Source organism: Martes martes, assembly GCF_963455335.1.
Source record: "Martes martes genome assembly, chromosome: 5".
NCBI lineage: Eukaryota > Metazoa > Chordata > Mammalia > Carnivora > Mustelidae > Martes > Martes martes.
In genome coordinates, this window is record NC_137892.1 from 165,416,724 (window position 1) to 165,434,133 (window position 17,410).

A 17,410-nucleotide genomic window follows, 5' to 3' on the forward strand; every position below is an offset into this window, starting at 1 on the left:
CTGCGGCCCCTGGGGGTCAGCCAGGTGTGGGTGTTCGGGGATGCGGTGCTCCACACCCCTGAGCCGACTTCCGCGGGTAAGGGCGGCCCCGGCAGAGGCACCGTCGGGCCCCGAGCTTCTCGGGAGCCCAGGTGCGCTCATCCATCACACCCCACAAACCCTGCCAGGTAGCCCCACAAGTTGGCACCATTTCAGAGCCTTGCCCCTGGCTCTCCAGTGGGCATCCCTTTCCCTGGTCCCCGGGACCTTCCTGAGGCCTCTGCCGCACACCGCCTGGAGCCGATCGCCAGGCCCAGCCTCCAGAACCAACTCCGGTGCCCACGCGGCGATGCTCAGCCCTCCCGCCCTTTGAAGGACTTCCTGGGCCTCGGAAGCATCCCCTCGAGGGAGAAAGGGCATGAGCTCTTGGGACAAGCTCTTGGTGAAAATCCCAGAGGGTGGAGTGACCGGAGGGTCTTCGGGCATCACAGCACACACCATCCCGGCGGGAACCGGGCCTTCCTGTGGAACGCAAGGCACCGTCGTCCAAGAGGACACTCTTCCTAAAGGCTCCACTCAACAACAGTGAGGGAAGAACAGAGACATGTGTCTGGCTGGGGGAGCCCAGTCTTGTCCAGCTGACAGCATGTCTGGGACAGCAGGCTGAGAACAGTGCTGGGACAGAAACAGAGACACGGCTGAGTGGGAAGCCAGTCCCCGGCCCTCCGTGGTCCACACAAGGCCACCCTGGCAGCCAGTCCCAACCCCTATAGTCGGAGGCTGTGTTCGGCTCACGCCAGCCCTCCTCCCGCTGAGCCTGGTCCTCCTCCGTCTACCAAGGGTCCCGGGACCCCACAGAGCCCTTTCCATCCGGACAGTCCGCCAAGGACACCCAGCGAGGACTGAAGCCCTCTAGAGCACCCTCCCGAAAGGTCGCCCAGACATTCAGTGCCAGCCACCCAGCCAGCTCACCCTGCTGGGCATGATCTCAACGGACTCCCTACTCCATTACTGAGGAGCCCCCCCACCGGCAAGAAACTGGGGGAGCGAACACAAGCAATGAAGCCGCCCGGCTCAGCCCGTCCGGCTCAGCTCCGTCCCGCTCCAGCTCCTGGCACCCAGACATGCTTTCTGATATCCGGAGATGCCTCTGTCTGTCCAACCACCCACCTGCCCGCCTAGCTTCTGTCCATCCTCCCGACCAACTTCCCCTGAGTGTCCCTGTGTGCCAGGTGCCATTTCAGGAAGGGGGATGCAGCCATGAGCCCCTCACTCATGGAACAGACGTTCCCACGGACGGCACAATTGCCAAACAGAGCGGGGGGGGGGGGCAGGTCAGAAGATACGGAGGGAAAGAGCCGGGAGGGAGGGAGGGGGGCTCCGCGTCACGCCTGCGAGCCGGGAGCTCAGCTGTGGGAGAAGGACCTTGGGAAGACAGGGGGCACGGCCGCACAGGTCCCCAGGAGGGCAGCTCGGAGGTCGGAGAGGGACCTGAATCCTGGGAGGACCGGGCCTTCCCGAGAGCCAAGCTGGGCAGGGCAAGTGGAGGGGACGAAGGTGAAGGCGAGAGGGCTTTGCGGCCCCCTCGCTCGCTGGACCTGCTGCGCGGGAGAGGGAGCTGCCGGGGCTGGGGAAGGGAACACCGGGGGCGCTTGCCTCCTGACGTCTGCGGTGCCCAGGTGAGCCATCACCGGGTACGGTGCGGGCAGGAAGGGTTATGGGCGGACATCCTGCTCGGACTTCGCTGGCCGCTAAGCTCTGGGGTGGAGGGAGCAATCCACTCGCAGCGCTCACAGCCGGCTCCAAGGGCAGGGTGGCGGGTCCCTCGCGGGAGGAACAGGGGCCACCAGCGTGGGGAGGGGAAGAGCGCCTTGGATCCGCACCGCCCCCAGTCTGCAGGGAAGTTGTTTCTGGCAAGTTGTTTCGTCCTGTTAGGAAATGCAGGTGTGTGTTGAAGACGCGGCTGCAGGCTTTGGGGCTGGCCCCCTCCTGGACCCTGGGGCTCCAGCAGGGTCGGCCAGCCCCACCCAGTGTCTGCGGATAAGCCTCGGCTGGGGCAAGCTGTCCCAGGCAGCTGAGCGAAGGCCACTGAGGGGCGCCCGAGGCCCCGGGAGCCCACCCTCTGCCAGCCAAGTCGGCGGGCCCCGGGCGCTGCCGTCCACCCCTAGCGAGGCGGTTGCGCATCGTCGCTTCGTCGCGCCGCTTCGCAGACCTCCGGGCCTGCGCCCTCCAGCCCCCGGCGGGCCGGTGGGGGAGGGAGGTGGACGGCCCCGAGCGCGGACGCCGGGAGGCGAGGTCAGGGCGACCGGCGGCCCGGGGTGGGCGTGTGCAGGCCGGGCGGGCGTGCCGAGGGCGTGCGGCGCAGTCCGCGCTCGGGTGCGCGCAGCGGGGGCGGGAAGGCCCCGCCCCGGGGCGGGAGGGGGCCGCCGGATTAAAGGCCACCCGGCGGGCGGGGACCGGGACAGCAGCCCGCACCCGGAGCGCGCCCTGCTGCGCGCCGCCCGACGCCAGCACCCGCGGCCCCGCACGTCCGACAGCCCGGGCGCAGCGCGTCCCGCCGAGCGCAGCAGGACCCACACGCCATGCGCGTCCCGACAGGCTGCTGAGCGCGGGCGGCGATGTCGGGGCGCGGGGCTGCGGGCTCCGGTCGGGGGCTGCTGCTGGCGCTGCTGCCGGCGCTCGGCGCGCTGCCGCGGGCGCGGGGCGTCGAGGAGGGGCCTGGCAGCGCGCACGGACACAGCCAGGGTTTCCAGGTGGTCACCTTCGAGTGGCTGCACGTCCAGGACCCGTACATCATCGCGCTGTGGATCCTCGTGGCCAGCTTGGCCAAGATCGGTAAGACGCCCGGGGCTCGATGGGTCTCCAGGTCGTCGCCCCGCCGCGACTTCCCCTCCCGCTCGCGCCCGCCCGGCTCGCGGGGACTGCGGGACCCGCCTGCGCCCCCGGTACAGAGCGCAACGCCGGCGTTCGCCCGGGTCGGGGTCTCCGCCGGGTCTGCGTCTTCCCCGCCCCGCGGCCAGCCCCCGGGAGCCGGGCCTTCGGGTCAGGCAGGGCGAGGCGCGGACCGCGAGCCCGGCCGGGCCCGGAGCCGCTGCGGCGGTCACGGAGGGTGACGCGGTCCCCGCCGGCCGGGCGCAGCCTCCGGAGCCCCGCGCCCGCCAGGCTCTTGGGTTTCGGGTCGGGGCTCCCTCCTGCCGCTCCAGGCCTGCGGACCTCGGAGCCGCTCCTGCCCTGGGGCGCCCCTAGCCCCATGGGCTGTCTGCGGCTTGTGGGGCTGTTTGATGTGGGGAGAAAGGGCGTTTCTTGCGACCAGTGAGAGTGGGCTCCCAGGGCAGAAAGAAAGCCTTTGGACTCAAGATTAAACCCAGCAAAACCCCATGTATAGGAGCAATTTTTCCGTTGACAGTGTTTCTCTTTTAAAAATCCTGTTCTGTGGGATTTCTCTTAACCTGCTCCAGTGAGCCAGCAAGTGGGAACCGTAGGTGACTCCGGGACAAGGTGATGAGAAGGTCAGCTTTCTTGAGAGCTTCGGAGGACCGGAGTTGTGACATGTTGGCCCACCAGGGAGGGTCTTCCTGGAGGCTGTGAAACGAGGATGGCCTGTGGGACTTACTAGGTGGAGCTCGGGGGGGAAGGGCGGGAGGGTGTCTGAGGACACCCCCCCCCCCCGCCAGGGAAGGGCAGGAGGCAGGGATTTGGGAATGGGGAGGTGGGAGCACCTCCTGGGGCATTAGGCTCTGACGTGTTCAGCAGGACAGGAGGGTCAGGCTCTGGGGGGGAACCTACCAGAGATTTGGGGGCCTGGGGTTTCAGGTGCCTGGTTAGCTTGTGTCCTGTTCAGCACCGCCTGCTCTGTGCCCTGCTCTGTGTCCTCCCTCCGTGGAGGTCCCTCTCATTTCTGCTTTCTGGTTCTCGAAGGCACTTGCCATCCCTCTGCCCCCTCCTCTTTCCCGCCCCAGCTGCCTGGTCTCCGCACTCCGTCCTCACTGGGCTTTCTGGGATCTTGCGATAAGAGTAAAACTCCAGCACCCACGTGAGGTCTCGCGTCGCGTCTCTTCCGAACACATCTGCCATGGGAGGTGGCTGCCACTGGCCACTTTCCGCTGGTCCCCTACGGGACGGGTCCAGCCCCACCGTGGGGCTCTGAGAGCTCTGTCCGCACACTCACACTGGGGTGACCTGTTTTTGGAACTGACCCGTTTCTGGGGCGGGGGGCGGGGCTTTTGTCCTCCTCCGCCTTCTCTCTCCTGTGAAACTGCCACAAGGAGCACATTTGCAGGGTAGACCTGGGATGCTCTGGGGGTCCACACCTGGGACGTGGAGTGCCCTGGCTCTATAAAGCAGGCGTGTGCTTTCTTTGCGAGCTGGGCTTCTCCCAGTCCGGCCTCCACACGTGGAGACTGGCACCTGAAATTCCAGTGACAGTCACCGGCACTCCCCCCAGCCAGGAGGCCCTGAGGGGAGAGTCTGCGGGGAGGCAGGCGCCCTGACCCGAGTTCTTGCCTGTCCCCGAGTTTGTTACTCACCCAGAGGAGCCACGTCCTTTCAAGCCTCCGGTGCCTGGACCTGTCCTGAGGGCCCCTTCTCCGGGGTGGGGTGGCCGCGTGCTCCAGCCAGCTCTGTGTCTGCTCAGGGGCGAGCCCAGAAGCGCTGTCTTACCCGGACACGTTGGAGAAGGCTCGCGGCATGAGCACCATGTCCTCGTTCCCCTGCTGTCGTCTGGGATTGCCGACCCCCCTTGAAGGGACAAGAGTCAAGCCTTGGTGGAGACTCTGGGGGCTTCTCAGGACAACGTGAAGAAGACCCTGAGGGCAGACCCCCAGAGCCGACGCAGCTCCCCCCGCAGAGCCCCCTGCCCTGGGCTGAGCTCTGCCCTCACCGTCCTGTATGTGGAGGTTTCTGCTGTGGTGGTGTTGTGGCCTCACATGGGGACAGGCAGCACCTCAGAGAGACTCAGTCTCCCCATCTGAAAAAGTAAGCCAGGACTCACCCCAGGCCCAGCCCACTCCCAGCCTCCCCCTCAGGCTCGCCGCCTGCCTGCCTTTCCCCGGAACCCAGAATCCGCTGCGCTCACCCTGCGCAGGTCCTCCTGGTGGCTCTGCGCGGGCCTCAGGCCACACGCCTCTGCCCTTTCCTTTGCCGCTACCCACCCCCTTCTGGTCTGGCCCCTTCCCCAGGGTCCCCCGGCTGTCCCGAGGGGATGCACTGCCATCTCTCAGCCTTCTGGGGCCCCCAAACCACACCAGACCTTACCTGCTCCTGCTCAGCCCCGCAGAACAAGAGCTCCAACAACTAAGCACTCACCTCTCCTCCGTGGCTGCCCGCAGTCCTGCCCAGATCCTGGAGGCTGGAGCTCCGCCCCCTCCCCACCCCTAGGACCCTCTGTTCCCCAAAGTGACCAGTGGAGATCTAACCTGGTCAGCGGTTACCCCTGGGGCTTCCCCACTGCCTGGGCTCCTCCCCCCTCCCCGCCCCACAGACCTGGTCCCCAGCCCCCTCCCTGTGCAGCCAAGCCTAGCGCCCCTTCTCCTGAGCCCCCGTAGAGCACTCTCCCACCTTCTCCTGCATCGGGGGGAGCCTGGAGGCCCCAGGGCCCTGCGGTCCGCGCAGACATGACTGGAGGGCGTGGACCCTGGCGCGCTCCCTTCTGGACCCCACTGTCCGGGGTTCGTGCTCCTGAAGCTCTTCGGTCCCTTTTAGGCTATTTTGCTCTCAAGGCGCAGGAGCAGAGCGACAGTGGGTTTCTGTCCGTTTCTGAGCACTTGCCAAATGTCTGAGCGGCGCGTCAGGGGTTCCTTTTAGCCCACGTCCCAGCTCGCGCCACAGACGTCAGGTTTCTTCCAGCCACGTGTAGCCTGCGGGGGACCCTGGGACAAAGCCCTGAGTCCCACTGATGAGATGAGACAGCTTCTCGCCACAAGCAGTCAGGACAGAGAAAGGCCAGAGGGCAGGGTCACGGCCACCAGCCGGTTGGCCCAGGAGTCCGGGCTCACCGCTGCAAGCCGCACCTTTGCACAGGCGAGAGAGAGGTGTGGCCGCCGAACCCGTGGGCCCCCAGCCCCTAAGACCCCGTGTCGGGCTCAGCGAAGGACGATCGTGCGCCTCTGGGCCTCCAGGGGCCCGCTGCCTGCTACTGAACCTTTAGGAAATTCCGAAGAGCAGGGAGCCCTCCTGCTGGGCCCAAGAGGTGGGGGGCTTCTGCAGTGGGATAGCACCTGCCCCTGAGGGGGGTGTACTTCCTTCCTCCGGACCCTGGGGGCCCTGAGCCCGCAGCTGCCCGCCCCGGGGCCCCTAGGGGCCTTGGGCCGGGCTGGGTTATCTCCCCTTCATTGTGTTCTCTCTCCTCGGACCTTCCTCGGGGACCAAGGGCTGGGCCGGCCGCAGGCTCAGCGGCCCACACTGGCCGTGCAGGGGTCGTGAGGCTGTGGAGCGCTGGGTGGAGCCCCCCTGGGGCTGGGACCCTGGCGGCTTCTGGAGACGGCTCAGCAGGGGCAGGATTACCCGGATGGCGCTTCTGGGGGAAGAGGGAGGTTAGACTGTTGGAGGCCCGAGGAGGCCAAACCAGGCCTTTGGTCTCTCCCCAGGCCCCAAAGGGGAGGGGCTTGAACAGACGTGGGCCCTTGGACTGTCGTCTTGGTGGCAGGGCAGAGAAGGGGCAGGACGGGGCAGTTCTAGGTGGACGGCTCCCTTTACTCCCAGGCACTACGCAGGGGATTTCAGGGCACAGGTGTCCAGCTGACACCCCAGTGGGTCCAGGGTGAGAGGTGGACACTGGGTCGGATCGGGAGGAGACTTCTGAGAGGGGGAGCGGTGAGGCGGTCGAGGTCCTGCCCGGGAGGAAGCCTGAGCCCTAGGGAGAGGCCTGGACAGGACGGGCTGCGGCTGTGAAGGCCAGGGTGCGGGGCCGTGTCGGCGTGGGCGGGCCGGCAAGACCCCCGGTCCAGGGACGTGTCTCGGAAGCGGAGCTCGTGGCGCTGACGCGCTGGAGGAAAGGGCACCCCCGACGTGGGCCAGCGGGCCGGCGGCGGCGGCCTCACTCTCTGAGCCTCAGAGTCTCTGCTGCGTCCACCACGGTCTCTCTTGGGAAAGGGGGCAGCCCAGGCTCAGCCCCCAGCCACTCGAACGGGGAGGAAACACCCCGGGAGGACCCCAGTGGCTGGTAGGCCGGTCCGCCTTGGAAGGCTGGGAGCTCAGGGGCAGTGGCGAGGGGGTCTCTCCTGGCCCCTCCCGCGGTGCCCTTGGGGCTTTGAAGGCCACCGTCACCCCTGGTCTTGGGGGAAGAGTGCCCGGTGGGAGGAGCAGGTGTGTGGTACCTGGAGCCTCTGGCCCACGCTGTGCCTCCAAGGGAATGGCCTCCCCCTGTCACTCTCCGGGTGGAGTGCAGCCCTGGGAGCCTGCCTTTGCCATGCCGGCTGCTGGCTTTTCAGTCCAGTCCCTCGAGCCTCCCGGCCCTGTGACCCTGGGCCCCAGGTCTTACTGCTTCCCAAACCCTCCCCATCACTGTGGTTTTGCCGGTGACGGGGGGTGCGTGGGCCGGTCGCCTGGGACATGCCTGAGCACCCCACCCACACCCTCCGTGTTCCCCAGGGTTCCCCCACTTGATCTGTGTGTTTCTCTGAGGTTCAGCCGTGGGGACTGGGCATCTGCCCCAGGGCGTTCCCGGGCTTTGGGGGAAGCCACGGGGGTGGTATTTACCTCCTGCGGTTAAAACCGGAAGCATCTGGTTTTGACTTCGTGGCTCTGGTCCTAGGACCAGGTGCTTAGCCTCTCCCTGTCTGCCCTTTCCCGCGGCCTCCTGGGCGCTGTCCGTCGCGCTCCCCTGCCCTCTTGCGCTGCGTTTCCCTCACTCCCCTCGAAGGAAGGCGGCAGGGGGTCTGGGAGAAGATGACCTAGAAGGATGGCATGAGCAGCGGGAGTCCCCAGTGGGCCCCATCCTCCCAGGGGTGGATGAGTCAGTGGGCCCTAGTGGACCCCAGTCCTGGCAGGACAGATGCAGTCAGTGGGCCTGGAGTTAGGACCCAACATCCAGAGCCTAGAACCAAGGGTCCTTCCGGGAGCCTCTGCCATGCTGAAAGTGTACGGGAAAGCCTGCGGGGGAATTAGCCACAGGCCGTGCGACGCTCCGTAGGCATTTGGAGCTAACCTATCACACTGAAATATCCCCAGGAAAGAGGGGCAAAGGTTGGGAGTACCGATAGCCTCCAGTCCAGCCTGCTCGGGGAAGGGACTCCCGGAAGGCTTTGCCTGGGCCAACTTCCTGTAAGCCGAGAGAGCCTTGCGTTACTCCCAAGGCTCCAAGCCACCTCGCGGGGTCTGGACCCAGGTCAGCCTCTGGGGGGTACACACGGAGCTCTGGGACCGCGGACGCCTGAGGCCCGTCTCTGTGCCTTCCTGGCCTGGCCTGCATTCAGCCCCACATTTTATCTCCTGGTAGATGTGTCAGGACACCCCCCACCCCACCAGTTCTTGCCCCTCAAGGAAGGGGCTGTGGGTTCCTCTGCGTCCCTGTGGGCTGGAGGGAAGTGTCCCCGCCGCACCCACCAGGCCCAGCTCGGGTCTAAGCTTGGGTGCTTGCAGTTAGGGCTCCCGTCCACGCATTTCCCTGGCGTCTGGAGTCTGTCTGGCAGCGGGTTTTCCCCAGAGCTGTCCACTGGGTGGGGGGCACTCGCAAACAAGGGACGGGCCTGACCGAGGTCTCTCCACCACCTGCCCTGCCTCAGCATGTACCCTCTCTTCCCTCCGAGGAGGGCTCCTTGGCTCCCGGCTGTGGGCCACTCTCAGGCACTGGGTCTGAGCTCTGGATCTGGGGTCCTCTTGCCCAACCTGCCTGCAGCCCAGAGCCCCCCTGCCTGACCCTACTTGTCTCCCACCCCCTTCCCTATCTCTCCTCCATGCCTCTGTCCTGTGTCTCCTCTCTCTGCTCAGGCCAGCAGAGCAGGGGTGCTGCGTGAGCCCGGGAGCTGCAGCAGCCCCTCCCCACCCCAGCCCTGCCTGTAGAGCCTGTTGGGACCAGGAGATGCTGAGCTCCACGGACCTCTGGGCTGGGGTCAGGAGACCAAAAGTGAAGGGGGAGGTGGCAGAGGGGCTTGTGGGGAGAGTGGAGGACAGGGAGCAGGACAGCCCTGGGGGTGCATCGTGGCCTCCCACCCACGCCGGCATGGCCCCGCCCTGTGTGGCTCCCCTAGACTGCACCTGTCAGGTAGGCCCCCCGCCCCCTGCTCCCGAGGACCTGAGGTCAGCCCCGTGAAGGCAGGGGCCACGTCTGGGTCGTGCCGTGCCCTCCCTGCCCAGCCCCCGGCCTGCCCCGTGCCAAGCGGCGTGGACGGGCGGCTTGGAGATGAGCGCGGCCCTGGAGGTTCTCCTGAGCTTCATCCACACCTTCCAAGCTCGGTCTGGGAAGACTCCCGTCACCTGAATTCTTCCCCCAAGCTGCCGCAGAGCTTCCTGGGAGCGCCGCACCCAGATAACACACACGGCGGGGGGCGGCCCGTGGCCAAGCAAGGCCAGCGCCCGCCCGGAGCACCCAGGGTACGTCGTCGGGGCTAAGGGTGAGGAGCGGCTCACCCCACACAGCGCTCACCCAGGCGGGCTGTGTCCCCAGGGAAAGCTGCGCTCACCCCCGCCAGCCCTGGCCTCAAGCACGCCCCGCCGCCAGCTGAAACCCGCCACCGATTCATTCTCCTCCAGTCATGCCTCCTGGAAGAGCACACCACAAACCCACCAGGTCACAGCACGCCGGCTCTGGGGACCCGGGCTCCTCTCCGCGGGGCTGCCAGCTCCCACGCTCCTGCGCCGAGCCTGGAACTTGGGTCCCAGGAAGGTCAATGCCATCAGTGCAGGGACCATGGCTGGGGGCGTGACTGGTCTGCTGTACTGATGAACGCCGTCTCCAAGTGCCTGGCTTGTAGCAGCTGCCTCTCTGGCTGCTGGGGAGTGCTCCCCAGTTCAGTGCTCACTTCACAATTGTCACTGCCAATGCTGCTCTGGGCCACGGGACACAGGTGCTAAGGGGCAAATGGGGTGACATGGGATGCGGGTGCCACAAGACGCAGGTGCCACAGGACGCAGGTGCCACGGGACAAGTGCAGGTGCCACGGGACAAGTGCAGGTGCCACGGGACAAGTGCAGGTGCCACAGGACAAGTGCAGGTGCCACGGGACAAGTGCAGGTGCCACAGGACGCAGATGCCACGGGACAAGTGCAGGTGCCATAGGACAAGTGCAGGTGCCACAGGACGCAGGTGCCACGGGACAAGTGCAGGTGCCACAAGACAAGTGCAGATGCCACAGGACGCAGGTGCCACGGGACAAGTGCAGGTGCCACAAGACAAGTGCAGGTGCCACAGGACAAGTGCAGGTGCCACAGGACGCAGATGCCACGGGACAAGTGCAGGTGCCACAAGACAAGTGCAGATGCCACAGGACGCAGGTGCCATGGGACAAGTGCAGGTGCCACAAGACAAGTGCAGATGCCACGGGACAAGTGCAGGTGCCACGGGACAAGTGCAGGTGCCACAGGACGCAGATGCCACGGGACAAGTGCAGGTGCCACAGGACGCAGGTGCCACGGGACAAGTGCAGGTGCCACGGGACAAGTGCAGGTGCCACGGGACAAGTGCAGGTGCCACAAGACAAGTGCAGGTGCCACAGGACAAGTGCAGGTGCCACGGGACGCAGGTGCCATGGGACAAGTGCAGGTGCCACGGGACAAGTGCAGATGCCACGGGACAAGTGCAGGTGCCACAGGACGCAGATGCCACGGGACAAGTGCAGGTGCCACAGGACGCAGGTGCCACGGGACAAGTGCAGGTGCCACGGGACAAGTGCAGATGCCACGGGACAAGTGCAGGTGCCACGGGACAAGTGCAGGTGCCACGGGACAAGTGCAGGTGCCACAGGACGCAGGTGCCATGGGACAAGTGCAGGTGCCACAAGACAAGTGCAGATGCCACGGGACAAGTGCAGGTGCCACAAGACGCAGGTGCCATGGGACAAGTGCAGGTGCTACAGGACAAGTGCAGGTGCCACGGGACGCAGGTGCCACGGGACAAGTGCAGGTGCCACAGGACGCAGGTGCCACGGGACAAGTGCAGATGCCACGGGACAAGTGCAGGTGCCACAGGACGCAGGTGCCACGGGACAAGTGCAGGTGCCACAAGACAAGTGCAGGTGCCACAGGACAAGTGCAGGTGCCACGGGACAAGTGCAGGTGCCACGGGACACAGGTGCCATGGGACAAGTGCAGGTGCCACGGGACAAGTGCAGATGCCACGGGACAAGTGCAGGTGCCACGGGACAAGTGCAGGTGCCACAGGACGCAGGTGCCATAGGACAAGTGCAGGTGCCACAAGACAAGTGCAGATGCCACGGGACAAGTGCAGGTGCCACAAGACGCAGGTGCCATGGGACAAGTGCAGGTGCTACAGGACAAGTGCAGGTGCCACGGGACGCAGGTGCCATGGGACAAGTGCAGGTGCCACAGGACGCAGGTGCCACAGGACGCAGGTGCCACGGGACAAGTGCAGGTGCCACGGGACAAGTGCAGGTGCCACAGGACAAGTGCAGGTGCCACAGGACGCAGATGCCACGGGACAAGTGCAGGTGCCATAGGACAAGTGCACGTGCCACAGGACGCAGGTGCCACGGGACAAGTGCAGGTGCCACAAGACAAGTGCAGATGCCACAGGACGCAGGTGCCATGGGACAAGTGCAGGTGCCACAAGACAAGTGCAGATGCCACGGGACAAGTGCAGGTCCCACGGGACAAGTGCAGGTGCCACAGGACGCAGGTGCCACAGGACAAGTGCAGGTGCCACAGGACAAGTGCAGGTGCCACGGGACGCAGGTGCCATGGGACAAGTGCAGGTGCCACGGGACAAGTGCAGATGCCACGGGACAAGTGCAGGTGCCACAGGATGCAGATGCCACGGGACAAGTGCAGGTGCCACAGGACGCAGGTGCCACGGGACAAGTGCAGGTGCCACGGGACAAGTGCAGGTGCCACGGGACAAGTGCAGGTGCCACAGGACGCAGGTGCCATGGGACAAGTGCAGGTGCCACAAGACAAGTGCAGATGCCACGGGACAAGTGCAGGTCCCACGGGACAAGTGCAGGTGCCACAGGACGCAGGTGCCACAGGACAAGTGCAGGTGCCACAGGACAAGTGCAGGTGCCACAGGACGCAGGTGCCATGGGACAAGTGCAGGTGCCACGGGACAAGTGCAGGTGCCACAGGACGCAGATGCCACGGGACAAGTGCAGGTGCCACAGGACGCAGGTGCCACGGGACAAGTGCAGGTGCCACGGGACAAGTGCAGGTGCCACGGGACAAGTGCAGGTGCCACAGGACGCAGGTGCCATGGGACAAGTGCAGGTGCCACAAGACAAGTGCAGATGCCACGGGACAAGTGCAGGTGCCACAAGACGCAGGTGCCATGGGACAAGTGCAGGTGCTACAGGACAAGTGCAGGTGCCACGGGACACAGGTGCCATGGGACAAGTGCAGGTGCCACAGGATGCAGGTGCCACGGGACAAGTGCAGATGCCACGGGACAAGTGCAGGTGCCACAGGACGCAGGTGCCACGGGACAAGTGCAGGTGCCACAGGACGCAGGTACCACGGGACAAGTGCAGGTGCCACGGGACAAGTGCAGATGCCACGGGACAAGTGCAGGTGCCACAGGACACAGGTGCCATGGGACAAGTGCAGGTGCCACAAGACAAATGCAGATGCTGTGGGACACAGGTGCCACAGGACACGTGTGGATGCCACGGGACACGTGCGGATGCCACGGGACAAGCACAGGTGCCACAGGACAAATGTAGATGCTGTGGGACACAGGTGCCACAGGACACGTGCGGATGCCACGGGACAAGTGCAGATGCCACGGGACACGTGCGGATGCCACGGGACAAGCGCAGGTGCCACAGGACAAATGCAGATGCTGTGGGACACAGGTGCCACGGGACACGTGCGGATGCCACGGGACACGTGCGGATGCCACGGGACACAGGTGCCACAAGACGTGTGCAGGTTCCTGGGTGGGGCAGGCCGGCAAGGTCACACCACAGGATCCGTGGCGGTGCGCGCTACAGTGAACAACAAATGAGGGATGGAGGATGGTGTGGGCAGAGAGGCAGGCAGAGGGCAATGAGCCCGGGGGGGAAGGGGAGAGCATTTTCAGCAGTGGAACAGCGAGTGAGAAGGCTCTGAGGTGGGCGTGTATGGGCTTGTCTTAGGAGCAGCCTGGGGGTGTCCGCCAGTGGGGGTGGGGGAGGTGTGGTCACAGGGGCCAGCAAGACGACCAGTCACGTGCATCACAGGGAAGAGGGGTCATGGAGGCTTCTGGGCGGAGGTGTGCATGGCTGCCCTGAGAGGGACCAGATTCCAGGGAGGATGAGGGCAGCTCGGACCTGTCACCCCACGAACTGAGCCTTCCCCGGGGGCATCGTAATGCCGGCACAATCCCTCTTGTTGTATAAGGTTCTTCCCTTAAACCCGCTGGGAACAAACGAGTCAGAGTATGTGCTCTAGGGGCTGATCGGAGGTTAGGGTCACCTCAAGGATTAAAGGCCTTCCCCTCTGAGTGTCCGTGAGACGAGACAGCTGTGCACTGAAGGGTCTTGCCAGGCTGCTGTGGTCTGGCTCCCGTGGCCCCTGGGACACCGGGGACACGGGGCCGCTAGGCAGGTGACGGGCAAAGAGGCAGAGTGCGCTCAGCCACTTGCCGGGCCTGCCCTGCCTGCCACGCGCCACCCACCGGGGTGACGACGGCTGTCCGTGCTGGGCACGCTCCAGGTCAGCCAAGAGGCCCCAGGCAGGTCAGCGGTCTGGCTGCGGCCTCGGCCTCCCCCTGGCCTCTCCGTGGAGCTGGCTGTGTCTCAAGTCCACATCTACAACCCAAGTGTTCGTTCATCAGTTCTAGAAGGAATTGAGAGCCCCACGGTTTGCTGGACACAGGGGTCAGAGTCCAGGCCGAGGAGTCAGACTAGCCTGGGTGTAGGCTCCCCATCTGGGGCACAGTTGAGATGAGCCACATGAGAAGGGAGGGGCCAGACCGAGCAAGAGGGGTTGGGGGGAGGTGGTCCAGGTGGGGGGCTCCAGCCCAGGGGACCTCCATCGGGGCCAGGGCCACCGGGCTGCGATGGCAGATGGCCAGAGCTGACGAAGGGGGCTAGGGGCCTGCTGGCAGCTGTGGACTTTCCTGGTGCGGGGTTGAACCAAGTCCCCTCACCCAGCAGATCCCTCTGTTTCAGCACTGGGGTGGGATCCCGGCTCTGGGAGGCATCCTGGGAGGTCCCCGCCGGGACCACCGGCCTGGGGGCAGGGACAGCCCCGTGCTCAGGAGGAAGGGTGCAGGGCTGCGTGGGGGAGGGCTGGTCCCGTTCCTCCCTTTCCTGGGTGAGTCAGGAAACCTCAGTGAATTCACCGCCTGCCGAGCGATCGTGCTAAAGTCCACACTGCCCGTGAGTTCTCAGCGGGGAAGGCTTCTTCTGCACAGCCAGAACGGGGGGTTAGAGACGCCTGTTGCTGACCGCCTGCGGAACAACACGGGGGGACGCCGCCAGCTCCCGGGGCTCCTGTCCCTTCTGGGACTTAACAAGCCCGGCTGCTGGGGTGCAGGGCACCTGGGTCCCCCTCAGAACGCAGCCCTCACGCGCTGGGTGCTCGGTGCAGGTCACCTTCAGCCCGCTGGCCTGACGTGGGCCGGAACAGGGCCGCCCACCGGAGGAGGACCCCACGCGAGCAGTGTGCCCTGTGTCCGCGAGCGGTGGCACGTGTGTGAGCCGCCCCGGCTCCTCTGAGCTGTGAGGCTGTGCAGCCTGCGGCTGAAGGTCGGAAATCTCTACCCCGCGCTGCTGCTACACGGCCTGCAGTTTCCTGGGGTCCCGAGGTGCCCCATGAGCCTCTGCAGCACCAGCAGTCCCTGTGGAGGCTCAGGGAGGACGGGACAGACCCGGCGGGCGCTCTGGGGACATGGGGTGAATGATCGAGTTATCATCACCCCCACACACGGGCGCAGGGGAGGGACTCTGCACTCTCGGTCAAACCCTGCACACAGACCCTCGGGGGAGGCTCCCTGCCCAAACCCTGCAGGAGCCGCCGGCTGCCAAGGGAGCGGGCCGAGGAAGAGCCCGGAGCTGCGGGACCGAGCAGAAGCCGTCCCCCCGCTGTCCCATTGGAGGCGGCCCAGCAAGAGCTGTGTCGTGGGGTCGCAGAGGCCTTTCCGGCTTAAGAAGCCAGCAGGAGCCCCAGGCAGGCCCCCAGAGCAGGTCTGGGAATAGGGGTCCCCACGGCAGGGCCGGGCAGCCGCAGCCCCGCTCTCCAGGGAGGCGACTCAGTGGCCAGGTTCCCCAGAAGGCAGCTGGCATCTGGGACAGAGCGCCGGGAGTGTGCGGGGGGGACCGCCGCCCTGCCCGGCGTCCCGTGGCCGCAGACCCGTCCTTCTGTTCCTTCAGCCGAGGATGCGGATGGAGACCGGCCCCCTGTGTCCCTGGGAGCGGGGAGTGGGCGAGCCTCTGGCCTCAGCGGCTCTCGGGCAGCTGAGGGGCCAGGTGAGACCAGCGCAGCTCAGTGCATCTCAGCCCCCCTGGGCCGGCGCCACACCCCTGACTCAGAGCTTCCGGGGGTGAGGCTGGGGCTGGGAGCCACGCACGAGGCCGTCGGGGTGGGAGGCTGAAGGGAGGCGATGCTGAGCAGCCATGGCCTGGCCAGGCTTCGGGAGACCAGCCGCGTCTCCCGTGCACGAGCCATTCCAGGGCCTCCTGCACCGGGGCACCTGTTTGGTCTGGTGCCGCCTCCGAGGGACCCGAGGCGACCTTGCGGCGGGCCGGCCACTCTCCCTGCTGTGCCCCAGTCCCCTCAGCAGGCGTGTGGCCTGCGACCTCAGCTCCGTGGGAGGGACGAGGGTGGACGTAAACAGGTGCACGGATGCATGAGGGTTGCTTTAAAGGTGCCGGGGGACGTCCCGTGGACACAGCGCTCACCCTGCGCGGTGCCCGGTCGCAACAAAGGGTCAGGTAACAACAGCCGGTGAAAACCGCCGGGACCAGACAGCCCGACAGCAGCTCCGGGCCCGTGGGTCAAAGGCTGAGGGTGGGGAGCGAGGACCCCCACGTGGCTCTGGGGGCCCGTGTCCCTCCGTGGCCAGAGACAGTAGCCGTCGGCACACACGGCGGCTCCCTGCAGCCCCGCTCCGTGGTGGAGCGATCTTGCGGCCTTGTCCTGGTGGGGGCTGGCTTTTACCCACGGGGTCTTCAGCTGGAGGGGCGTCCTGTGGACTCGGCCAGGCCTGGGGGGACCAGCCTGTCACTGGCTGTTGGCCCCGCACAGGTGTGCCTCAAACCTTGGCCCCTGGTTTCCCTCTCCTTCCTGATACCTTGTTCCTTCCTGCCCCAGGGCTGGTGTTTTCTGGCCGCCTCTGGCACAGTGTTGCTAGGATTCGGGTGGGGGTCGTCCAACCACCATATAAGAAATATGGTCAGCGAGCAGAGTGGAGCTCGGGCAGGTGCTCAGGGGCGCAGGTGTGGCCCAGGCACTGTCCCCCTCTGCTGGCCTGCGGTGGGTCTGAGCTCAGCCCTTCCCCAAGCACCTCCCCCACCCAGAGCTTACCTCGCTGGGGATAAACCGGAGAAGGAAGATAGTTTTAAGTTTCCGAGAAGGCCCCCGGTGTGGAGAATAAGCCTCTGTTGTCAAAACCCTTTCCTCATTAACTCAGCAATGCCGAGAACGTTCTGACGGCTCTGACGGCGGAGGCACCCTCGGCCCCGGGCACCACGCGTCTTGCCTGGCAGCCTGTATCTCGGGTCCCCGAGGCCCGAGAGGAGAATGTTGAGGCCCAACGCCTGCTCACCCGAGGGGCCCTGCGGTGCGTCAGCAGAGGCAGGACGGGCACACGTGGCCGGCGCCCAGGGACGAGGACAGGTTCTTCCGCCGACCAGAGTCGCTGCTCTGAGCCTTGAGCACGGGTCAGGGTGGGGAATGCTGATCCCCAGGCCCAGAGCCCTGGGACCCTCTCCCCACCCCCACACCGGCCCGGGCACGCTCCAGGGGCACAGGGGGTGAGACCAAGGGGCTATGTCTCTGCACTTGCCTCTCCCCGAGGCCTCCACCTTGCCCTCAGGGGCAGCTGACCCCACGGAACCTCCCGCTGGCTTTCTGCTTAGAATCCTGATTTTCTGACGCCCTGAAGGCTGAAGCATCAGTGAGCTGAGTGTGGCTGGGAATTGCCCGCGGAGCAGATGGCCTTCCCGAGCCAGGAAGCCGGCACGCTGCGCCTTCCCCCGTCCCGGCCTGGGGCCGACCCAGAGCCAAGCATGACTGGCACGGTCGTGTCTGCTCCCAGGAGAGGGGCAGGAGGGTGGCCGGCTCACCCTGGGCGGCTGCCAGCGGAGGGAGAGGCACCCGAGAGCCGCCGTCCCTGCCCGGAGCT

General features: G+C 66.1%; 1 protein-coding gene across 2 annotated transcripts in view; it reads left to right on the forward strand.

Moving 5' to 3' along the window:
- Positions 1-2,597: 2,597 nt before the first annotated feature.
- Positions 2,598-17,410, forward strand: part of SLC9A3 (solute carrier family 9 member A3) — a gene marked incomplete at both ends in the record, with an annotated part of 42,005 nt that continues 27,192 nt past the window's right edge. For both annotated transcript variants that reach the window (XM_080804620.1, XM_080804621.1), the window contains one exon: positions 2,598-2,814. In XM_080804620.1, coding sequence (XP_080660746.1) covers positions 2,598-2,814 — 217 coding nt within the window. The remainder of the gene's footprint in view (positions 2,815-17,410) is intronic.